Source organism: Zootoca vivipara, chromosome Z1 (genome assembly GCF_965207765.1).
Source record: "Zootoca vivipara chromosome Z1, rZooViv2.hap1.1, whole genome shotgun sequence".
Taxonomy (NCBI): domain Eukaryota; kingdom Metazoa; phylum Chordata; class Lepidosauria; order Squamata; family Lacertidae; genus Zootoca; species Zootoca vivipara.
Window position 1 is genome coordinate 75,538,190 of NC_142583.1, and position 23,198 is coordinate 75,561,387.

At 58.1% G+C, this 23,198-nt stretch overlaps 2 protein-coding genes across 5 annotated transcripts; one reads left to right on the forward strand and one right to left on the reverse strand.

Moving 5' to 3' along the window:
- Position 1: 1 nt before the first annotated feature.
- Positions 2–6,028, forward strand: HTRA2 (HtrA serine peptidase 2). The gene is made up of 8 exons (XM_035136768.3): positions 2–344; positions 2,756–2,960; positions 3,278–3,472; positions 3,643–3,675; positions 4,273–4,381; positions 4,580–4,649; positions 4,825–4,920; positions 5,070–6,028. Exons 1-8 carry the CDS (start codon positions 22–24, stop codon positions 5,233–5,235), a joined length of 1,197 nt encoding a protein of 398 aa, XP_034992659.3. The 5' UTR covers positions 2–21; the 3' UTR covers positions 5,236–6,028.
- Positions 6,029–7,273: 1,245 nt separating this feature from the next.
- Positions 7,274–22,564, reverse strand: LOXL3 (lysyl oxidase like 3). 4 transcript variants are annotated; one of them, XM_035134531.3, is made up of 15 exons: positions 22,325–22,461; positions 21,048–21,363; positions 19,809–19,972; positions 16,751–16,962; positions 13,411–13,470; positions 12,940–13,159; positions 12,339–12,519; positions 11,462–11,616; positions 11,015–11,170; positions 10,357–10,516; positions 9,852–10,095; positions 9,550–9,665; positions 9,242–9,378; positions 7,816–7,927; positions 7,274–7,727 (listed from the first exon to the last, which is right to left on the reverse strand). In XM_035134531.3, the coding sequence occupies exons 2-15, from the start codon at positions 21,346–21,348 to the stop codon at positions 7,654–7,656; spliced, it is 2,292 nt and encodes a 763-aa protein (XP_034990422.1). In that variant the 5' UTR covers positions 21,349–21,363; positions 22,325–22,461; the 3' UTR covers positions 7,274–7,653. The 4 variants fall into 4 exon arrangements, 3 of the variants coding, with proteins under 3 accessions (XP_034990422.1, XP_034990423.1, XP_088516913.1); XR_015947838.1 differs by lacking the exon at positions 9,550–9,665; XM_035134532.3 differs by lacking the exon at positions 13,411–13,470 and having other exon boundaries at positions 22,325–22,564.
- Positions 22,565–23,198: the final 634 nt, after the last annotated feature.

Consider the following 23,198-nt stretch of genomic DNA (forward strand, 5'->3'; position numbering starts at 1 on the left):
GGGCGGGCGGCCCCGAGCAGCATGGCGGCGGCGTCTGGGGTGGCGCGGCGCTGGATGGCGGCGGCGGCGCTGGCGCTGCGGAGAGGGGTGGGCGGCGGCGGCGGCGGCGGCGGGCAGAGGCGTCCTCCTGGGCGCGGGAGCGGGTGGCGATGGGCGGCGGCGGCGGGGGCGCTGGCGGGCGGCTGGTTCCTGCTACGGGGGCCGGGCCTCCCTCCGCTCCACGCCGCCGTGCCCTCGCCGCCCCCCTCGCCCTCGCCGGGCTCCCCGCGCGCCACCTACAACTTCATCGCCGACGTGGTGGAGCGGACGGCGCCGGCGCTGGTCTACATCGAGATCCTGGGCAGGTAGGCGGCGCCCGGCGGGGAAGGGGCGGCGCCGGGGGCCAGGCGGGACTCCCTCCCGCCCCCCCCCCCGGCATTCGGGCGCCTCGGCTGCGTGGAGTGAGGATGATGATGGTGATAATTTATTATCTGTACCCCGCCCATCTGGCTGGGTTTTCCCAGCGCACTCTGGGCGGCTTCCAACAAAAATTTAAAATACATTAAAATGTCACACATTAAAAACTTATCTGAACAGGGCTGCCTTCAGATGAGGAACGGCCTAGGGAGCTGGGTATGTTTAGCCTGGAGAAGAGAAGGTTATGGGGTGATATGATAGCCATGTTCAAATATATCAAAGGATGTCATATGGAGGAGGGAGAAAGATTGTTTTCTGCTGCTCCAGAGAAGCGGACACGGAGCAATGGATTCAAACTTCAAGAAAGAAGATTCTACCTCAACATTAGGAAGAACTTCCTGACAGTAAGAGCTGTTCGGCAGTGGAATTTGCTGCCAAGGAGTGTGGTGGAGTCTCCTTCTTTGGAGGTCTTTAAGCAGAGGCTTGACAGGCATATGTCAAGAATGCTTTGGTGGTGTTTCTTGCTTCACAGGGGGTTGGACTGGATGGCCCTTGTGGTCTCTTCCAACTCTATGATTCAATGAGAAGCGGGGAAACGGGTAGAATGAAGGTGCAAGAAGGAGCAGAGCAGGGAGTCCCAGCAAGAGAAAGCTCCCTGTGAAAATTACATTGCCGTTGTGGGACCCCCCCCGCCCCCCCGGGGATCCCTTCCTCTGTGGTTCTTACTCACATATCTACTTTAGCAAATTCTAACTCATTTTAATCACCTCATATAGTCTAATCTGTTATATGTCTCCTTTTTATTCTGTATTTTTCTTTTTTTAGCTGCTTGCTTTTTTATTCTTGTTTTTTCTGTAAAGCTTTTTTGTGCTTTTTTGCTTTTTCTGTATTCTGAAAAATTAATAAAAATATTTTTTTAAAAAAGAGAGAGAGAAAGCTCCCTGTGCCAGCTTTGCCATTCAAAACAGTGCATTTCTAAAAGCTGGTGGGACAGAGCAGAGGGACAGCAAGCAGGCAGCCCGTCGGGCTTCCCTAGGGAAGGAGAGCCACCACCTAGAAAGCCCTGTCCTGCTTACGGTTTTCCCATGGGGGCACCGGGTTGGCCACTGTGAGAACAGGAGATTCCTCTAAGAATAATCCTATATAATAAAGTCCCTGTGTCTCTGCGTCCAGTCCCTGTGTCCGCGCTACTGCGCATGTGCCCCACGGGCAGCTGTTGGGACTTGGAGCGCAGAGACACGAGGCATTTGGCTCCCTCCCTCCTTCAGTTCAGCCAATCAGTCCGTCAGAGCTTGAGAGTCGTGTGTTGTTCGTTGGCGGAGCAGGACTGGACGGTCTGCTCTGGGGACTGAGCCCGGCTTAAGCCTGTGCACGTTTACTCAGGAGTAAGTCCCTGTGTTATGTGGGGTCTACTTCCTGGTAAGAGCGCTCCAGGCGGCCCACCTGACGGACTTGGAATGCAGAGGCACAGAGAGCCCGGGAGAAAAAGTGAACGGTGCTGCAGCTTGGGGGGGGACGGGGACATATATATTCTTCTCCTCTTCTCCACCACCCCTTGCTTTTCTTATCTCCTCGACGCTGCTGCTCCTCCGTGAACAAGAGCAAAGCTGGTCGTGCTGAAAGCAATGGGGAGAGAAAGGAAGAGAGACAGGGGGAAAGGAGGGGGGGAGCGAGTGAAATTGCCCTTAAAAGAAAAAAAGGGAAATCCCAGTGAATTGTATTGCCAGCTCCCTTTCGTCCAGTGTTTGGAGATTGCGAAGTCCTGACACGGACTCTCCACTGACTCTGAACTGGAGCTACCTCCAGCCTCCACCTCTTCCTCCAATCTCCACCCCAATATTAGGCTAGCCTTTAAATGGGGGTAGGGTGGGGTGGGGTGGGAGAGAAGCAGTTTAGAAATATTTCTGAGAGGAAATTTTCCCCTTTGGAAAACATACACATGGCATTGCATGACCATAGCTTTTCAGAGGAAGAGCAGTAAACATTAGAAAATAAAACTGAAAATGAATAGGATTGGCCTAAAATACTGGCCTAAAACTTCCCTGTTCTATTAGAAATGGCATTGGTTCTCTTGGATGTGCCACAGTTGTTCAGTTCCCTTTTTCCTTTATCGTCTGTGATGCACTGATTCTTTTACAAAGTTTACACCACATATGTTCTAGCATCCGTTATTTTAACGGGCTTCAAGATACTAGTGATATAATAATAACTTTATTGTCATTGTACAACCTCTAGGTTGCCCATTGGCCTGATCCTGGCTCTGCTGGAGTCCTTGACATGGGCCCTCCTGGGTTGGGGCTTCCCCCACGCCTGGGCCTGGTCCCCGTGTCCCTCATTCCCCCCTCCCTCCCTCCCACAGGCACCCGTTTTCCGGCAGGGAGGTGCCCATCTCCAACGGCTCCGGCTTCGTGGTGTCTGCGGATGGGCTGATTGTCACCAACGCCCACGTGGTGGCCAACCGGAAGCGGGTGCGAGTGCGCCTGGCCAGCGGGGAGCTCTATGACGCTGTGGTGAGGCAGGTGGACCAGGTGGCAGACATTGCCACCATCAAGATCAACGCCAAGGTGAGTCCCTCCACGGGGAGGCCGGGGGGTGGGGGCTGATGGGTGCCCTGAGGCAGCAGGGGATTTGCAACAGTGCCCCTTGGACTTAGACCATAGGTAGGCAAACGAAGGCCCGGGGGCCGGATCAGGCCCACCGCCTCCTCAATCCGGCCCATGGAGGGTCTGGGAATCAGCGTGTTTTTACATGACTAGAATGTGTCCTTTTATTTAAAATGCATCTCTGGGTTATTTGTGGGGCCATGAGGCGGGGGGGGGCCTCTCCCCTGCTGTGTTCTGGTACTGACACATGTCTCTTTCCTCCTCCCCCCCCCCCGCAGCACCCGCTACCCACGCTGCCCCTCGGCCGCTCCTCTGATGTGCGCCAGGGGGAGTTTGTGGTGGCCATGGGCAGCCCCTTTGCCCTGCAGAACACCATCACCTCGGGCATCGTCAGCGCTGCCCAGCGAGGGGGGCGGGAGCTGGGCTTGGCAGCTTCGGACATGGAATACATCCAGACGGACGCAGCCATTGACGTAAGGAGGGGCGGCAACACAGGGGGGGGCTTCCCCTGCCATGGGGGAGAGGCCTGGGGGATTCCTGGGCCGCCTCCTGTCCCTTGTGGCCAGGGTGGGGGTGCCCAGAGGGACCAGGGGCAGCTATGGGTCACTCCAAGTGACTTCCTCTTTGGTTTTCTGCTCTACAGTTTGGAAACTCCGGCGGACCCCTTCTCAACTTGGTAAGTCCCTCATCCTCTGCATATTTCTTGGGAATGGGGGCTCCTGCCGCACAGGGGGGGGTCTTTGCTCATTGACTGGTTGGGGAACAGGGCCTTCATTTCCCAGGCGGCACAGGGGGCTTGGCAGACTCTCCGAAGGGCCTGCTGCTGGCTCAGGCTGGCGGGGCGGCATTTGGTCCCACATCCTGTTCTCAGTGGCAGACCAGGTGCCACCAAGGGATGTCTGCAAGCAGGATCGGAGCCCAGCAATTGGCATTCAGCAATTGGCATTCAGAAGCAGGGCTGTCTCTGACCAGGGGCGGGGGGGGGGGGGGTGGCAGAGCCCTCCACAGCCCCCTCCTCCACGCAGTCTCATCCTCCTTTAAAGTCATTTAGGCTGGCGGCCACCCCTCCCTCCTGTGGGAGGGAGTTCCACAGTTTAGCTATGGGCTGCGTAAAGAAGGACTTCCTTCTGTGGCATCAGTCCTGAATCTCCCAACGTTCATCTTTGTTGGATGGCTAGGAGTGTTATGAGGGGGGGGGGAGCAGAGCTTTTCTCCCCACCCCCCGAAAGCCAACCTGAAGTGGCTGCCCGGGGCTCCTCTCCCTGCCTCCTAGGACGGCGAGGTGATTGGGGTGAACACCATGAAGGTGACCCCCGGGATCTCCTTCGCCATCCCCTCCGACCGACTGAGAGCCTTCCTGGAGCAGGAGGAGAAGCGCAAGGGTGAGGATCTGCCCCCCTTCCATGGGGAGAGAGGTGGGGTTGGCCTCTATATGGTGGGGCTACCTGAGCCCCCCTCAACCCAGGGATGTTCCTCCTAGCAGCCTTAAGTCTGGGTGGTCTTCCAGCATGGAGGGGGCCCCAGAGTCTCCTTCCCCCCGGGGCCAATGACAGCCTCTCCTCTCCTCCCCCCCCCCCAAGACTCCTGGTTTGGCAGCACAGATGGCAAGAGGCGCTACATTGGGGTGATGATGCTGACCTTGACACCCAGGTAGGTGCTCAGCGCCCGATCCTTCCAGGCCCAAGTGGGGCGGTTGCTTCCAGAGTGGGCCCTGGCTCCCCCTAAGCTGCTGGGGCAGAGTCCCCACCTCCTTGGGGGTCTGCCTAGAGCCTTCTCTCCCCCTCCTGCTGGAATCCTAACCTTGTGGCTCCCTCTCCCACCCCAGTATCCTGTCTGAGTTGAAGATAAGGGATCCGGCCTTCCCCGATGTCTCTCACGGGGTCCTCATCCACAAGGTCATCATTGGCTCTCCGGCACATCAGTAAGTGCAACGCCCACCTGCTTTGCTGGGGGTTGGACTAGATGACCCCGGGGGACCCCTCCCAACCCTAGAATGGGCAGAGCAAGGAGGGCCTGCCCGCCCCTTACCTGTCTCTCTGCCCTCACCCCCGTACTTTGCTCTCATCACAGGGCAGGGCTCAAGGCAGGGGACGTGGTCATGGAGATCAACGGCCAGGCATCCCGGCGGGCAGAAGACATCTACGAGGCGGTGCGGAGCCAGAAGACCCTCACGCTGCTGGTCCGCCGGGGCTACGAGGCGCTGCTGCTGAACATTGTCCCCGAAGTCACAGAGTAGCGGCGGGCGGGGGTTGTGGCGGCTGCGTTTGGGGGTCTTGGCAGGACGACGGACTTTGCCCTGAGTGTGGAGAGGACTGATCCTGCCCTCTGTCCCCACGGGAGGAGGAGGGGGGGGCCAGCAGGTGTCGGGGTGCCAGCTTGGTGGGTCTCGCTCTTCCCTGGTCGTGTGATGTCAGCTGGGCGCTCTCCTTTTGGAGGGAGGGGGCAGCCCTTTCCTTTTTTCCTTTCCCCGTTGGCTATTGACCTGTCCAGGCCTACGTTTTGCGGAGATCAGGGGTCATTCTCCTTTGTCGTGGTGCTGCGCAAACGGGCACTGAAGGCCAGGCTTTTCCACAGGCACTGTTTGCCCCTTGCCCAGCTGTTTTAAAAGGGGCCAAGTGGCCATCCTTCTGGGGGGAATTGGCAGGAAGATGGCCCCTTTTGCTACCCCCCCCCCACTCAGAATCATGAGGAACGAGCCCAGCGGGGCCCAATCCGCAGCCCCTTCTGCTCCCAGCCAGTGAGACGGTGTTGCAGCGAAGCAAGAATCCTTAAGGGGGAGGCTGAGGGGTCTGTCTGCCATGGGTGACATAAGGGGTGGGGTAAATGAATGGAGACTGGGCGGCTGGTGGTTGTGCCATCCACAGGGTCCTTAAGGACTAGAAAGTTGTTTTAAAACCCTACCGAGCTCGCCGCTGCTCCGCCTGACCTGACTTGCCGCAGAGCCAGACAGGGACTGGGACGGGCTTTGTGGCTCGTTCCTTTCTGCTCAAATAAAGGGTTCTGCCAAGGGGGCAGCAATTTCGTCTTTATTATGGGATGCTTGAGGGTGTTTAATTAATCCATCTGAGGCGGGGGCTGCACAACTGCTGCCTGGGCAGCTCAGAGGACTGGCACATCGGTTGCTTTGCTCTGGAGGAACAGGGGTGGGGCTCTTCCCCCCCCCCAAATGAGGCCTGCATTGAGGGAGGGAGGGCTACTGGAGGTGGGCCCAGAAGAGCCACCCCCCCCCCTGACCAAAGAGACGTGCCACCTCAGCGCTTAGCGATGGCAACACAGATTTCCTTTCTGCTCTGCCAGTGTCCTTGCCCCCAAGTGGGCTGATTTCTGCCAGGGGAGGGAGTGTGTGTGTGGTTTGCCTTGGAAGTGGTCTTGCTAAGCCCCAGGAATTTTGGGGGGTGGGTGTGAGGGGCTGTTTGTTTCTGAGGGGCTCAGCCTGGTCTCACCGGGAGGGGTGCCGAGTCCCCCTGTGCCGCCACCGGCTGCCCAGACAGGCCTCTCCTTTCACCTCCAGCCGTGGAATTTGTTTCTCTGCAGCCCAGCCAGGAAGGAAAACAGGACACGGAAAGTAAGTGGGGGGGGGGGAGAAGGTGGGTTCTTGCAGGAGAATTAGGCCAGGCTGGCCGACTGACCGCAGGGCTCCATTAGGACATTTCTCGCATAGCTCTGAAGTGGTCAAAGGGGGGGGTTCCCGTGGGTCGGGGTGTTTGTGCTAAATGCCCCTTTTTCTTCTTGGCTGCAGCTGTCTCCATCTGAGATGCCCCACCCAGATTAAGAGAGGGAAATAGAGCAGTTAGAGAAGTTTTTCTCCTACTCTCTCAAAACTAGAAATTGTGTGGACATCCAAGAAGCTGAATGTTGGAATAAGAGGACTTCACGCGGTGGAAACTGTGGAACTCCCTCCTGCAGGAGGCAGGGATGGCCCCCCCAACTGGAATGGCTTTAAAGAAAGTGACCGATACATGGAGGAGATGATTGATGGCTCCTCCTTTGCCATGACGAGTGGCATCCCTTTGGGGCATCCGATTGGCCGCTGTGAGAACAGGACGCTGGGCCACTGGCCAGATTCTGCGGATTCTTGTGATCTTGCGTAATCCTGGCACTTTGGGGGCTACCGGAGCCATCCCTCCACCATGCTGAGGGTCTGCCAGACCTGCCCCCCTCCCAGGTGCAGCTGGCTCTTGCCAGGGGGTGCAAATGCAATGGGGGGGGGGGTTGGAGCTTTTCCTGTCTTGGAGCTGAGCTGCCCCTTCCTCACACATCAGCAGGGAGGCAGGTTGGACAAAAGACATGAACTTTATATAGGAAACAAGACCTGGCCTCAGAGCCTGCAGCACCAGAAAAGGGGGGGTGGCTGTGCAGGGGGGGGCAGAAGGAGCAGCTTCCTCCTGACACACACACACACACCCCTGCAATTTCCCCATCACATCAGATGCTCCCATTTGGGGGGTTTGGTCCTGCAGTTCAGTCCCAGCTCCCCTATGGAGGGGGGCACATGGGGTCAGCAGCCTGCTTTTCTTCTGCCCATTGCCAACTGGCCTCTGCCCCGTCCAGGGCTGCGCCGCGCCAGGTGAGCCGCTGTCTGTCATGGGCTTTCAGGGTTCAGCCCCCCTCCTGTGGGGCAGGCCAGGCCAGCCAGTGGCGCTTGTGGTCTGGCCTACAAAATCTGGTTATTGAGCTGTCCTGGGTACTGTTCAAAGCGCCTGTTTGCCTCCTCGCTGAGAGCATCACCTGCATCAGAAGGACCAGAGGAGGGGATGAGGAAGAGGAGGGGACCCCCAGCAAGCTCCCCGCCCCCCCCAAACCCCTGGGAAAGTACCTATATGGCAGCTGTGCACCCAGATGCGGTGGCCGTCATACTTGCAGTTGCACTTCATGGCGTTGTTGGTGAAGTCGCTCTCTGCCACTTCATATCGGGGGTTAATCACCACCTGGAGGGAGGGAGGGAGGGAGGCTGAAGGGAGCCCTGTGCCTGGGGGGGGGGGGGCGGGGAGTGCCCTGAGAGCTGGGCGTTAAAGCCCTGAGGAAGGGCTGGAGGGTGAGGAGGGGAGGGAGGTGGAAGCTCCACAGGTGCAGCGCCCCCCGCCATGCCTGTCCCACTGATTTCAACGGCCTGATTTGGTGCCCAGTCTTGGACAGCCTTTTGCTCAGAAGTACATCCTATGGGGAAGGGACGCGGGTGGCGCTGTGGGTTAAACCACAGACCCTAGGGCTTGCCAATCAGAAGGTTGGCAGTTCAAATCCCCGCAACGGGGTGAGCTCCCCTTGCTCGGCCCCAGCTCCTGCCAACCTAGCAGTTCGAAAGCACGTCAAAGTGCAAGTAGATAAATAGGTATCACTCCGGTGGGAAGGTAAACGGCGTTTCCATGCGCTACTCTGGTTCGCCAGAAGCGGCTTAGTCATGCTGGCCACAGGACCTGGAAGCTGTCTGTGGACAAACGCTGGCTCCCTTGGCCTATAGAGCGAGATGAGCGCTGCAACCCCAGAGTCGTCTGCGACTGGACCTAATGGTCAGGGGTCCCTTTACCTTTACCTTTACATCCTATGGGTCTCATTGCCAGGTCTATAGAGTTGCAGCCACAGGGCTGGATCAGGCCCTATTTACGACAAACTAGGCAGAGGGGGGTAGAGAGAGGAAATTGCTTTCTGCCTCTCATAAGACCAGGCTTAATAGATGTGGAGAGTTTGAAGGAGCCCCTGTGTGTGTGTGTGTCTCCTCTGGGAGGGAATTCTGTAACAAAGGAGACATCCCTTGTCCTTCCTTCCGCCTCCAAGACTCTCCCTGTCCACCGTGCTCTCAAGCTCCAGACTGGGGGCTCCAGACAAAAACCCACCCTCCAGACTACCAACCTTTATTTTACTGCAATTTAAAAGTGTCATTACGCTTCTACTTTCCTGTATTTGCTGCCTGCAAACGTGTGATACCTTTTCTGCAGCAGGTGGAGAAAGGAAGGTTAGCAAACCGCAAATAAAGGTATAACTGCCTCATTCCTAAAAGCCAGCAAGTTGCAAAATGACAAGTGTGTTTACTTTGCTAAAAAGGCTTCACAGCCCACTTAACTTTTAAACTCTAATCTACAGATTTAATCCTCAATTCATCTCCTACAAAGGGACTCCTAGGGTCTTATAGTCCAAACCCTGCAATGCAGGAACCACAACTATAGCACCCCTGACAGTTGCATTCACACAACCTACAGTTCACCTGAGGAGTTTGCTGCCCCCTCCCCTCCCTCTTCTTGTCTCACCTGCAGGATGTAGTTGCCAGCCTTGACGTCAGTGATGTCTATCCACTGGCAGTCAATGTCGTGGCGATAGAGGTCCCAGCACCCCACCGTGATGCCCTGCTCCCCAAAGTTGGCACATTCATAGCGCTTGCTCACATCTGTCCAAAGAAGGGGAGGCGTGTCAAGTCCTGCCAGGGGGCTGCAAACTCCTCCCTAAACCCCTGGGGAGCTGCTGTAGGCAAACTCAGCCCCCCCCCAGGCTCCTCATGCTCTTCTCCCCCCCCACCCCCACCCCACGGCCCCACAGGCACCCTGGCAGCCTCACCCACCCTCGTGGCATTCAGTGTCCTCCAGGCAGAAACTGGCCTTGTGTCCCTCTGCGACTTTGGTGCCATTGGAAGTCAGAAGGTCATAGTGGGTGAAGACGTCCATGCTGTGGTAGTGCCTGGGGTGAGATATGGCAGCGTGGTGTAGTGGTTAGAGCATCGGACATGAAGCTCCCTGGGCAACTAGCCTACCTTGCAGGGGTGTTGGGGGTATTTAAATAAAGAGGGCAGGGAGAGAACCATGCATTCGCCACCTTTAGTTCCTTGGGGACGAAAGGGGATCTAAAAGAGGGAAAGGCCCTCACCCGTGACATTCGTGCCAGACCCAGGAGTGGCGCCCTGCCTTGGGGCGAAAGTCGGCCCGGCCGTTGTTGTGGATCTGCGAGGAGAAGCGCAGGAGGCGGCGGTGGCCATAGGGCCAGTTGGCATTGCGTGCGCTGCTGGACAGGCAGTTCTCCTCCGCAGCACAGTAGAGCATGTGCAGAGGGCGGTCCTCAATGTACGCCGTCTCTTGGACCAGGGGGGCATGCAGCAGCAAGTCCGAGGCAGCTGTGGAGAGAGAAGGGGAGGGGGCCGGGCCCAGCAGCTGTGGGGCTAGCCCAAGGAGCCCCTGGGGGCCAGCTAGCCGAGAGCCAGCCTCTGCTGTGGGGCTGGCCCCTCTGCCTTTCAAGGACCCCACACCCAGGGCTTCAGAGCCAGCCCCCAGGGAAGGTGGGTGGGCATGTCTCTCCAAAGACCCCCAACTGGCTTCCAGGTGGTTTTGCTCCCAGGGGTCTCTCTGCCCCCCAGCAGCCCCTCCCCCCGCCTCACTTTCTGAGCAGATGACTCCAGCGGCGAATCGGGTGCCCGTCTTGGGGCAGTTGAGGGTGCTGTGGTGCTGGCAATGGCTCAGCGCCAACTCGTGCCCATCACACTTCACCCCGCTCACCACCATCTCGGTCACGTTGCTGGCATCCCAGTACCACGTTTCCTGGGGACAGAGCACAAGAGGCAGGGCAATGGGGCACCTTCACCCCTGGGGCACCGAACAGAAGGATCTCAGAAGGGACCTCCAAGGGCCATCTAGTCAAGCCCCCTGAAATGCAGGAGTCGCAACTAAAGCCTCTGGGACACAGGGCCACCCAGCCTCTGCTTCAGACCTTCTCAGGGAGTCTGTTGTGCTGGATCCCAAATCCTGTTCTTGCAGTGCCCAACCAGAGACCAGAGCACGAGATCCAATGGACTCTCCTGCCTTGATGGAGCAGAGCGGGTGGCCATCTGCCAGGGCTGCTTCAGCCGCCATACCTGCATTGCGGGGGGTCAGACTAGATTGCCCATGGGGTCCCTCCCAAGTCCACAGTTCTCTTGGCTAGTAGCCCCCACGTCCCCCTTCTTCTCCACTGGGCCTCTTCTCCAGCCAGCTGCCCTCCCAGGAAACCCCTCCCACCCCACTGCCTCCTTCCCAGCCCCACAGCTGCCCCCCGCCTACCGTCACGGCATGCATGGCGTAGCCCAGGCCAAGTTGGCGACAGGCCACCATGGCCTCCGTGGTGCTCCAGCCTGTGCTGCAGACGGTGCCCCAGCGGCCGGCGTGCTTCACCTCCACGCGCCCCTCAAACGCGGTTCGGCCCCCAGCGATGCGGATCTGTGGGGAAGCCCAGCGATGAGCCGGCGGCTGTCCCTCCCCATCCTGGCTCACTGCCCCTTTCCACCAGCCAAGGCCAGGAAGGCAGGCAGGCAGCAGCCGCCCTCAGCCCAGGCTGAGTGGGGGGCACATCATCGTGGCCTCAAGGGTTCCCCAGCCCTGGCCACAGGTGCACTGGGGAGTGGCAGGCCCAATCTGCACAGGGGGAGTTGTGGGCTGGGGAAAGCCTGCAGGCAGCCTAGGGGTGGAGAGAGGACAAGGCCCCTCTTCCCTGGGGCCCCCAGTGCTGACCGTGGTTTCATGGCCCATGTACGGGACGTTGCAGCGGACGGCCGCATCCTCGGTATGCTTGCAGTCCTCCTGCGTGATGTTCTTGTGGGGGCAGCTCCAGAGGGACTTCTCGGTGCCTAGGCAGCGCACCTCATTCAGGTGGATCTGGCCCATCCCTGTGGCAGGAGAGGAAACGCTGGGCCTCTGGGAATGGCCAGCCGAGAGCCCCTTTGCGGGGGGCAGTCTATGGGGAAGGCGGTGGTGGGAAGTCAGAGACTGCCCCGTGCCCCCTTTCTCCATCCCAAGGCGCCACCCACATTTCATTTGCCAAGCTAGACTTTTCTGTAGAAGTATATTTGTTTCCAAAGTGAGCACATATCTGCCTGGTGGGGGGCGCATGCAGAGTTGGGGACCCCCCCCCCATGAAGCTCTCCTTGTCTGAGAGAGTGTGGGAACGGAAGCCTGTCTTATCTCTTCCGCAGAAGTGTTATTGTAATGTTAGTTTCACTTTTGCAGCGTCACAGTTCTGAACTGTTGTTCAGAGAACACAGATGTATTTATAACTTGCAAATAAAGTAGTTTAGAACTGCAGGTGAGTCTTTCTTCTCACTGCAAGATGCTACAAGACCTGTGTGCTCTTTTCCAGAGGAAAGGATCACATATTACCGGCGCTCTGGACTGAAGGGACATGCCAGCCGGAGAGGTCCATGGAAGACCCTCAGAGGTACTGGGGGTCTGCCATTCCCCCCCCCCAGGAGTGCATTCCAACATGAACATGGTGTGCCAGGCCTCTCTGGCACCTGTGGCAGTCCAGACCGGGGTGGGGGGTGGAGGGACTGTTGGGCAGGGGGGGCACCCCCAAAGGAGCAGCCCAGGCCCCGTCCCCCTAGTGGCTCACCTTGGCCCATGCGTGCGCCCGTCAGAGCCTCCTTGGCACTCCCAAAGCCCAGCTCCCGGCACACGACGCTGGCCGAAGCCAGGCTCCACCGGTCGTCGCAGACGGTGCCCCACTCGCCATTCTTCAGCACCTCGACCCGCCCCTCACCGGGCTTGGCCCCACCCTTCAGCCGGACGCGTTGCTGTGGGGAGCAAAGGGCAGCTGAGACGCCCAGAAGGTGGTGCCCTGAGGCTGCCCCTCTCCATGTTCCTCAGAGGTAGTGCAGCACAGTGGTTTGAGAGCTGGGACCTGGGAGAGACTCCACCACAATGGAGCTCACGGGATGATCTTCAGCCAGCTGCCATCTCTCAGCCTGGCCTACCTTGCAGGGTTGTTGCAGGATAAACTGGGAAGGTGCCAATTTGTGCTCCATTTGGAGGAAAGGAGGGATGTTTAGGCCATAATAAACAGCTGTGTCCTTCGTTCCAGGGGGTTGGACTAGATGACCCTTGGGTGTCCCTTCCAACTCCACAATTCTATGATTCTGTGAAATAGCTGGCAGGGTGCTCTCTCTTGCCGCCAGGCAGGGCAAGCCCCCCCTGCTCCCTCCTTCCCCACTCACCTGCCCTGTCTGCTGCCGCTGCCTCTTCTTCTTCTGGGCGTTCCCTGTGGCAAACAGCGGCCCAGGGACGCAGCTGACCACGGCCGGCATCCCTGCCCTGCAGACGCCTGTGGCGTTGCCCTTGTAGAACTCGAAGGAGCAGAGGGAGAGGTGCACCTCCGTCCCCAGGCAGGCCACCGAGTGCAGCCGGTAGTTCAGCCGCTGCCGCTCCATGGAAAGCCTGCAGGGAAGAGAGGGGGTCAGAGGGCAGGGCTGGAAGGAGCACACAGGTGGGGCACCTGTGGGGCAGGCGTGCATCGTAGCATCTCTCCCCCCCCTTTCACTGTCCCCTGCACTCCCATACCAAGCAGGGCCTCTGGCTCCCCTGGACCTGGAATGACGGTTGCAAAAGAGCCTCTGGCTCCCTCCGAGGGCAGCAGCCGGGCGCCAGTCCTGCCCTCAGACTCCCAGGGACTCACAAGGCCCCATTACCTCTTGGTGCCCCTAAAGTCCTCCCTGCGTCTATGTTTGGGGCGAGACCTGGAGACCGGCCTGGAAGACAGACAGACAAGGTGAGTGACGGAGCCCACCATGCCCCCTCCCTCCCTCCCTGGGGCCGGATACTTGCAAACTTTCCGCTCATTTGCACTGCTCCGGGATGGATCAGGCTGCAGAGGCCAGCCCAGGCTTGTCAGAAGCAAGCCTGGCATCCATTCCCCCAGGACTCATGCCAGCAGCCCCAGCCCCAGCGCAGAGAAGCCATGCAGCGCCACACCGGCAGCCATGCACTGCGGGGGGGGGGTGTCTCTTTCAGCTCTGCAGTTCTATGGCTCAATGTGTCATTTCTGCCTTGGGACACTGAAGAACAGGAGAATCCCTCCCTCCCGCCCTCGCTGGTCATTCAAAGCCTCCCTCTAGCCCACCCCACTGTGCCCCACACAGCACCATGCAAAGTGCTGTGAGAAACCTCAAAGCTGATCGCCATTTTGTCCCCAGCAGCTGGCACATGTAGGATGGTAGACTCCTTCTGAAAAAGGAGGCTCCATTTAGCCAAGAGGGATCCTAGCTCAGCAGCAGAGGACATGGTGCTTTGAATGCAGAAGAGCCCAGGATACTCCCCCTCCCCCCCCAAAAAAAATCTCTCACACACACCAAAGGCCGGGAAAGATCTTTTTTCCACCTGGTGAGACCTTTGGAGAGTCATAACAGAGAGCTCAGGGCCAGTGAATGAGGCAGGGCAAACCCACTTCCTCTGGCCTCCAGGAATTTGTCTAATTCTCTTCTAAAGTGGCCCCCATCTGACTTGTGGCAGCAGATTCCATGTTCTGCAATGAAGCGCTGCCTTTTTGCCCACTGGAACTCTCCCAACATTGGATCACTTCCTGAGTCCTGGAATTATGAAAGAGAGAGGACCCACCCCACAAAAAAGAAGCACTTTCTGTGTGACTTTATAAACTTTCCTCCTATACCTCCTTTTGCCCTAAGGCTGAGCTGAAGAGCCTCCCAGAATTTGCCCCTTTAGGGAGGACTCAGGGAGGAAACTGATGACCCAGGTTACATTACACGCTGCCCGTGTTGCAGCGGGACCTGGGTGCTCAACTCCCTCCCAGCGCTCCCCCCTGCAGCCCACCTTTGCTTGCCTGCCTGTAAAGACACCTCTTTCTTCCCAGCTGAAGGCACACAGAGGTGCCCTCAGCCCAGCAGTGAGTCACCGCTCAGACATCCCTGGACCAGACAGAGCACACACTGCCGCCTTTGTCCAAAGTCCTCCGCAGCCAGACATCCATTCCCATGGCTCAGGTGCTGCCCCACTTTCCTTCTCCCCCCGCTCTGCCTGCTCCTTTCCTCAGAAACATTCTGGCGTCTTCCCGTGCCATCGACACACCAGCTCCTCAGGCAGAGTCAGGGTGATGGAGACAGGCAAGCATCCATCCATCGAAAGGCAAGAGGGGTTCTCTCCTGCCTGCCTGCCTGTCAAATGACCCTCAGGTCCCATCAATAAAAATGCTGCCTCCCCCCAAACTCCCCATGTTCCTCAGTGCCGCCCCACCCCTGTCTGCACAGCAGAAATGGCTCAGCTCCAGGGCAGCCTAAGGCCATGGGACACTCAGGCCCCTGGCAAGACAAGAAATGTCACCCGCACCTGGGGGACGCCCTAGAGAGAGGTGCTGCCCCACTGAGAGGCAGAGGACACAGAAAGCAGAGAGCTCAGCCCTCCAGCAGCGCCTCTGAGTCACCGGGTGAACCTCCTGCCCTCAAACTCGCAGGGGAAGCATTGCGGAAAGGGGCGCTCGGTTTGGGGAGGAGGTTCACCACCTCCCCTTCTGGATCCACAGCCAGTGAATCAAGACTGAGCAGGACAGCCTGGCCCTGTCAGGTGGGGGGTAGGGCAGGACTCAGGGGCCAGGAGGGGCCAGGAGGGGCCAGGATCCACCTGCTGCACAGAAGCAGGGGGCCTCCTGGCTCCATTACCTCTTCCGGGGGCCTGGCTTCCTCCGGCCCTTGGCAGCTCGCTTGGCCCGCCTGCGGGAGGAAAGTTCAACAGGGCCTCTTCAGGAAGATAGGCGAGGGGGCTGGCAGGGGGAGGTGGGGGAGCCCCTAGGGCCACATCTTGCCAAGTTGGCCCCCAATCCTCCCTTTCTCTAGCTGCAAGAGCTGGAGGGGCTTGCGCTGAGCAGCTTCCCACCTCCCAGTCAGACACTGTCCCCAAATCTGGCTTCCATTAAGGTTTCTTTGCTAACCGTCTGAATTCAAAGCAGCTTAGCTGGCAAGACAGGAAGGTCCAAGGCAAGACAGCAACCTCCTCCAAATACCTTGGCTCCTTGCAAGGCAAGATAGACATTGCTAGACGTGAACTGTAGGATAGCTCAGTTCCAGGATGGTGATGTCATTTACAGCAAGTCCAAACCTATAAATTTTGGTGCCCAGAACTGGACACAGGACTCCAGGTGGAGGCTGACCAAGTCAGACTAGAGCAGGACTCTGACTTCCCTTGATCAGGACACTAGACTTCTGTTGATGCAGCCTAGAATTGCTTTAGCCTTTTTTGCTGCTGCATCACACTGTGGACTCATGTCAAACTTGTGATCTAATAAGACCCTGAGATCCTTTTCACATGACCTGCTGCCAAGTCAGGTGTCCCCCATTCTATATACAAATCTGGTTATCCCTGCCTAAGTGTAGAACTTGAAAGTTGCCCCTATTAAAATCCATTTTGCCAGTTTTAGACCAGTTTCCCAAAGCGTTACAGGTCATCTTGAATCCAGATTCTGACTTCTGCGGCATTTGCGACACCTCCCAGTTTGGCATAATCCTTGACAGGAATTTACACTCAGGTGGGCAGAGCCTTAAAGGAGTCTTGACACATGGCTTAAGTGCAGAGGGTGGGGAAGAGCCCAAAGGTCCTCTCCTGGTTTCTCAACAGACAGGTCATGCATCTATAGCAGTGACCAGAGGAGGAATGACCACTGGCAGGAGCGCAGAGAGAAGAAATGCCATAGTGCAACTGACTGCCTTTCTCTGCCCCAGCTGCAACAAAACATGTCTCTCCCCTATCGATCTCTCCAGTCATGGATGCACATGAAAGCTCATACCAATGACAGTTGTTCTCTGAGGTGCTACTGGAAGGATTTATATATATATATTGTTTCATCCCCAAAGACACCCTCCTCCATTGTCTCCAGCGACAGACAATGTTAACTAGCCATTTCCCAGCACGTGACCAGTCCATTCCCCCCTGCCCCCTCCCCCATGGAGGTCCGTGGCAAGACTGGGTCCAAGAGTCTGACGGGAGGGGGGCATCTCGGTTCTCCCCCCCCATGCACTCACTCACTTGTAGAAATTGCGGTTGACCTTCTTCTCGGCAGGGAAGCCCAGCATCCCACAGATGACGCGGCTGTTGCGGCTGCCCCAGTTCTCATCGCAGATCTGTGCCCAGCTGCCCCGGTGGCGGACCTCCACAATTCCCTCTGTCACAGGCAGTGGCCGCTTGGCGTGGGAGACCACGGGGCGCAGGCGCAGCTCCTCCACATGGTTCTGCTCTGTCTGGAGGAGGAAGGGAGGGAGGGGTCAGCCCCAGGCAGACCCAAGCCAAGCAAATGCATGGCTTGAGCTCCCCTCCGCACCTGGCAGAGGACTGGGTTCCACCCCAAGAAAGGATGCTTGCGTTGTGATTCCCGCATTGCAGGGGGTTGGACTGGATGACCCTTGGGGTCCCTTCCAACTCTGCAATCTTTTGTTGCTAAGACTCCCTGCTTGGTCCGTCCCCTTTACAGCCCAGACTGGGGAAGAAAGGAAAAGTAAGACCAGCCCTCCTTGGGGTGGTGGTGGGGGGGGCTACAGACCGACCCAAGAGGAATAGACTTCTGGAGTGGAAATGGGAATTTTGACCCCTTAAGGCTTTATTTGGCCTGATAGTGACACAGAGAGAGGCTGCTCTATAAAGAAGTGCCAAGACCTCAAGCTCTTTGCCCATCTGGGCTGGCCTGTTGCTGGAGTCTGGTAGCTGGATTAGACCAAGGAGTTTACGAGTGCCCAACAGTGGCACCCCCCAAGAGGGGCTTAAGAGGGGCTTAAGAGCAGCAGCAGCGGCAGCAACCCTGGCCCACCGTGGACCCCCCATCAGAGACAGGGTGCTTCTCCTCTTGGAAGGAGAATGTCCTTCCTCCATGCAATCTGTCTAATCTTCTTTCAAAAGGGCCTCACCTGACTGTCCAGCTAAGCACCAGGAGGAGAAGCAGCTGATGAATTCATGGTTAACTAAACAGCAGCAGAAGTAAAAATGAGATGGCAGCGTCTTAGATTTAATCATTTTAGTTTAATTTGGATTCAAATTAAGAGAAAGGCGATTCTGACTAAGCATCAGAAAGAACATTCTGAGGGTAAGTCCTCAGAGGGTGGTGTCCTTTCCTGCACTGGGAGGCTTCTGAAGAGAGGGTGGGTGACCACCTGTCCGGGATCCTTTAGCTGTGATTCCTGCATTGCAGGGGGTTGGGCTAGATGACCCTCGGGGCCCCTTCCAACACCACAATTCCATGACTCCATGAATAAGGCAACTGAAGGATCCGCTTGAACTGCTCCGTTTAATAACAAGACTGCGGAAGTGGCCAAGCCACTATCTCCAGGAGGCTGCAAAAAGCCTCTCTGAAAGCTAAGCTCAGCCCCACCCCACCCCCCGCAGCTCCTCCAGCCAGGATAAGATGCAGGGAATAAAATGTGTGATCATTTTCAAGGCGCAATATTAGGAGCAGGAAGTAGAGAGACAGGTGAGGTGGCAGCCCAGCAGGTCCTGCTGCCAAGGAAGCCCCAGGTGAAGGAGGGTCTCCAAGCCAGAGAGGCAGGACGCTGGGACAGGAGGGAGGCCATTCTCAGTTCCCAGAGAGAGGATAACACCCAAACTCTGAGCAGAGAAGCAAAGCAAGGGGGGTTGGGAGAGGGTTGCAAGGAGGAGGAGTTGGAGTCTGGAAGGGGGGACCTATCTGGTGGGAGCCTGCTGGAAAAATAGCTTTTAACACCGCCCCCCAAGCACACACAGAAAACTAGCAGGGAGGAGGAGGAAGAGGGCAGAGACTCTTTTGCTGGGAGGAAGGAGGCGGCTGGGGCTGGGGTGGAACCTCCTGCTGTTGAGAAAAGAATCCCTGGACCCAAAAATGCAACCACAGGGGTGGGGGGGGGCTGTTGAATAGAAAGCAACATGGCTTTGCTGTGGCCAAGTGACGCCAGGCGGCCCCCACTTTCCCCTCGAGTGATGAGTCACAGAACGGAATGCTGGGGGTGTGAAACGCCTCTGGCCTCCTGCCCAGCTGGTGCCCCAGTTCCAGGGCTGACGTCACCCCACCCCCGCCAGCTGGAGACGGGAGGCCATCAGGGCGGTGCGAGGAGGGAAGCCAGGAGCTCCAATGGAGCAGAGGAAGGAAGAGCAAAGGGGGGGTCTGTGGGGGGTGAGGGGTCTGCTGTTTCCCAGGAGGACTTCCTGACTGGGGCATGGCCAGCTGGGAAAGGCTTGCAGGGAAGCTCAAAATGGGGGTGGGGTGGGGAGGAGTTCAGCCGCCTCAAATTTCTCCAGAAAATAATATGGCTAAACTGGCAATGGAAAAACAGAAGGAATGTGGCCCCAAACCACCCTGCCCAGCTCCAGGGACACCTCAGACCAGGCTCCCTCCTTCCCTGCTTCTGCAGGGACTCTCTTACACCCCCAGGGCTAGATCCCAGACTGTGCTAACAGTGACGTTAAAGCCCCACATAGGAATGCGCCGGGAAAAGTCCGTGCGCTGGAGCCAGAGGCATTTCCCCTGGAAAATCACCCTCCTCTGAACATTTGCTCCAGGCAGCTGCAAGAGGAACATCTGGCCAGAGATGCCTTGCTCTCGCTTGCTGTTTCCTACTCTTTCTCACCTGCCATAGATGTATGTACAGATGGACATAGATGCATAAACACCCACACCTGGGCACCCCAAGAAACTGAGGTTGGAAGGTTCAGGGTAGCTGAATCCTTCCTCAAGAGGGACTGAGCCCCAAGCAACAGGCCCAGGCACTACGGCAGGGCTAGCTGGGGGCCCTCCTTCCTTCCTTCCTTCCTTCCTTCCTTCCTTCCTTCCTTCCTTCCTTCCTTCCTTCCTTCCTTCCTTCCTTCCTTCCTTCCTTCCTTTCACCCCCATCCACCCCTGCCCCGCCTGGGCCTCCTCCAGTCTCTTTCAGGGAACACCCTGTGCTCTTTCAAGCCTTCCACTTCTGACTAATGCAGCCTTGTTGGGACCCACATGGTTAGGGAGCAGTCGTCTGCAGCAGGAACGGGAGTCCCCCGAGCTCCCACTGTCTCTGCTCCCACAGGCACAGCTGCCCTGCCAGCCTCCTGCCCCTGTCCCCAAGCAAATGTCCTCCCACCCACCCACCTCAATCACATTGGAGTCCACAAAGCCAGGGATGCGCTCGTCTTTGCAAATGACACCGGCATCTTCCTCGTGGGAGCAGTCGCTGTTGCCCCAGCCCCTCGACCGGCAGTCCGTGATGCTCTTCTCGCTGCCACCACAGTTCACGTTGTCCAGCCAGATGCGCCCTGCAAAGCCATAGCCAGGAGGAGCCAGGTGGGTGATGTAGCGGGAGAAAGAGAAAGAAAGAATGGGAGAGGAAGGGAGGAAAGAAAGAAGGAAAGGAGAGAGCACTCAGCCTAACCTGAGAGCATCTCTAGCCAGAGACTGTTCCGAATGCACAATCTTTTCGTTTTCCTTCACTGGTTCTGCAAGATTGTGGCCTAGAAAGCTGTGGAAAGTGAGGAGCCAGTGTGGTTTTATGAGTGTCAAACCAGGAGAGACCAGGGTTCAAATCTCCATTTGGCCATAAAGCTCACTGGGTGACCATGGGCCGGTCTGTGCCTTTCAGCCATACCCACCTCACAAGGTTGTTGTGCAGATTAAATGAGGAGTGGGAGAAGCACGTGGTCCACTGTAAGCTCCTTATTTAAGTGCAATAAACAATTACATAATATTATGTATTTAAACAATCTATGGCCTTTTAAACTGCATGGTGTGTTTGTTACTATATTACGCATTTTGTGATTTTTATATTGTGAAGCATCCTGGGATCTTCAGATGAAATTTAATAAATTAAAATGTGCAGCCTGGATCAGATAAAGGCTGCAGCTAATAATAATAATAATAATAATAATAATAATAATAATAATAATATATTATTTATACCCCGCCCATCTGGCCGGGTTCCCCAGGCCACTCTGGGCGGCTTCCAACAAAATATTAAAATACAGAAATCCATCAAACATTAAAAACTTCCCTAAACAGGGCTGCCTTAAGATGCCTTCTAAAGGTCTGGTAATTGTTATTCTCTTTGACCTCTGGTGGGAGGGCATTCCACAGGGTGGGTGCCACTACCGAGAAGGCCCTCGGTGCTGGATCTCAGTGTCCGGGCAGAACGATGGGGGTGGAGACGCTCCTTCAGGTATACTGGACCAAGGCCATTTAGGGCTTTAAAGGTCAGCACCAACACTTTGAACTGTGCTCAGAAACGTATGAGTGTCTCCTCTTCTCAAGAACGAAACAGCACAGGGGTTGCCCCCGCCCCCAGCTCCCAGCCCTTTCCCATCCCAGCCACCCCTTGCCCCAGCCCTTGATGCTCACCGATGCCTTTGCCATACTTGGCGCTGTGAGTCCAGCCGGTGGCAGCCACAAAGCCCAAGTGGCGGCAGAGAACGTGGGCATTGGCCAGAGTGAAGTCGTCATCACAAATGGTGCCCCACTCCTGGCTATAGAAGACCTCAATGCGCCCCTCGTTGTGCTTGCGGGGGTAGCCAGCCAGCCGGAATTGCAGCTTGGGGCCAGCTGGGGTGCTCTGCGCTGTGGGTGCCGCTGGGGTGCTCTGCTGGGTGCCGCTCACCCACAGCCAGACACCACACAGCAGCCCAAGGGCAAGACCCTTCATCCTGGCTGCCTGGACCTGGAGGGGAAGAGAGGGAGGTTGAGGGGGGAGAACCCCCAGGGCCCAGGCAGGCAGGCAGGCCTGCAGTCGAGGGCCTGCAAGTTCAGCCTAGTCCTCCTGCCCCAGCGAGGCTATTCCTCCACCCAGGAGCACAGAGCAAATCCCCGCGGCCATCCTGTGCCCTTACCCAGGACCAGAGGCGCCCCACCCCGCTTCTCCTGATGAACTGGCGCTGCTCCTCCGCCGCATAAGCCTCTCGTCCGCGGGAGCCCCTTCCGCTGGCCCAGGTGGGCGCCACTTGGGGATCGCGTCACCCTGCGGAACTGTCGAGGGGCGTTTAACTTTAGCAAAAACGGGGATTGCCGGTGGGCAACCTGAGACGCGCGCGGAGGGCCCGGAGAAGGAAGGCGGAGGCGGCTTTGGCCCCTCCTGGGCCGGACAAAGAGCCTTTCGGGCGGAGAAGGTAGCCGGCGGCCGCATTTGCCGAGCCGGGACTTTTAAAAGAAGAAAGTGGTTGCGAGCCGGAAGAGCGAGATGGAGCCTCCACGGGCAGAGGCCGTCTACTGTTCCGAGGAACCGCTGCCCGCCCGTCGGCCCCCGCGGTCCCACGACCCAGCCGAGGAGTCCTGGCCTCCAGGTGCCGTGCGGGGACGCGCCTGGAGGCCCCCTTCCTGCCCCATCCCCTGTCCCGCCTCGCAGCTGCCTTTGGATGCCGCAGGGTCCCACGCAGCCGTCGACCCCGGAGCTCCCCCGCCTCCCCCGCTAGGAAGACGCCCGAGCTGGGCAGGGCTGGTCCCGCCAGCCGGAATCGGGGGCGGCCTCTCCCATGGGCGCCTGCTTCGGAGGCGGCGGCGGGGGGGGGTCTTCAAAGTCCCCCTCCCGCTCGCCCAGCTCCATCTCTTCCCGACGGAGCGCGCGTGCCTCCGGTGCGCTCCCCGCAAGAGCCGTCTTCGTTCCTCCGCCCGGGGTCCCCGCTGACCTCGGCTGAGCTGCGCCGCCTCCGCTGCGTCCCCGCCGCCTCCGAGCCGCGCTGCCCCGCTGTTCAAGGCCAGGCGACTAACGGGCCGCCCCCGGCCGGCCTCTCCTTCACCCCGCCCCCGGCCGGCCTGCTCTCGCTTGGCTCGGGGCGGCGGGGCCGGCGCAGGGAGCAGCCCCCGGGCAGAGGGAGAGGCGCAGGCGCGCCGCCACCGAAGAGCTCTCGCCTGGCGTCGGGGGCTTCGCTTCGGACGGGGCGGGCGCAGGTCCGCGGCGGGACGGACTCACGCGGGGCGGGCGGGGGGGGGGAGAGAAGCCTGCCTGGAAGGTCCCTCCCTACTTAAGGGGGCACGGGGAGCTCCCGGGAGCCGAGAAAGGGTCTCGAGCCAGCAGCAACAGCAAGAGGAGGCAGGCGGGCGCGCAGGGCGATCCTATAGCAGAGACCAATAGCTGGGCCAGGGCAGTCTCCTTTCCGCCGGGAAACCTTCTTGAAGAGGAAAAGAGGCGCATCTTACAGTCGAAGGAAGGAGCCCTCTCCAAAGATTGAGGGGTGGTCGGGACCCCACAGGGGGCGTCTCCTCTGTCCAGGGCCTTCGACTAGCTCTGGGCCAGGAGAGAATGCCGGATGAAGCACTGGAACTCCCTGCCTCAGGATGCAGTGATGGCCACCCACTTGGATGACTTTTAAAGAGGATTAGGCAAATTTTTGGAGAACCCTACTTGATTTTTTTCTGGTATGTAGCACATTCCCCTAGAGCAGGCATCCCCAAACTGCGGCCCTCCAGATGTTTTGGCCTACAACTCCCATGATCCCTAGCTAACAGGACCAGTGGTCGGGGAAGATGGGAATTGTAGTCCAAAACATCTGGAGGGCCGAA

Bases quoted from the DNA above. Each gene is read 5' to 3' on its own strand.
- HTRA2 (XM_035136768.3), top strand. From the start codon at position 22: ATGGCGGCGGCGTCTGGGGTGGCGCGGCGCTGGATGGCGGCGGCGGCG. The intron at 3,676-4,272 runs GTAAGTCCCTCA...CCTGCCTCCTAG, and splicing joins GCGGACCCCTTCTCAACTTG to GACGGCGAGGTGATTGGGGT. The intron at 4,921-5,069 runs GTAAGTGCAACG...CTCTCATCACAG, and splicing joins ATTGGCTCTCCGGCACATCA to GGCAGGGCTCAAGGCAGGGG.
- LOXL3 (XM_035134531.3), bottom strand. From the start codon at position 21,348: ATGAAGGGTCTTGCCCTTGGGCTGCTGTGTGGTGTCTGGCTGTGGGTG. The intron at 13,471-16,750 runs GTGAGTGAGTGC...TCTGTCTTCCAG, and splicing joins GTCAACCGCAATTTCTACAA to GCCGGTCTCCAGGTCTCGCC. The intron at 7,928-9,241 runs GTGAGACAAGAA...CCCTCCCTCCAG, and splicing joins CTGGCAACTACATCCTGCAG to GTGGTGATTAACCCCCGATA.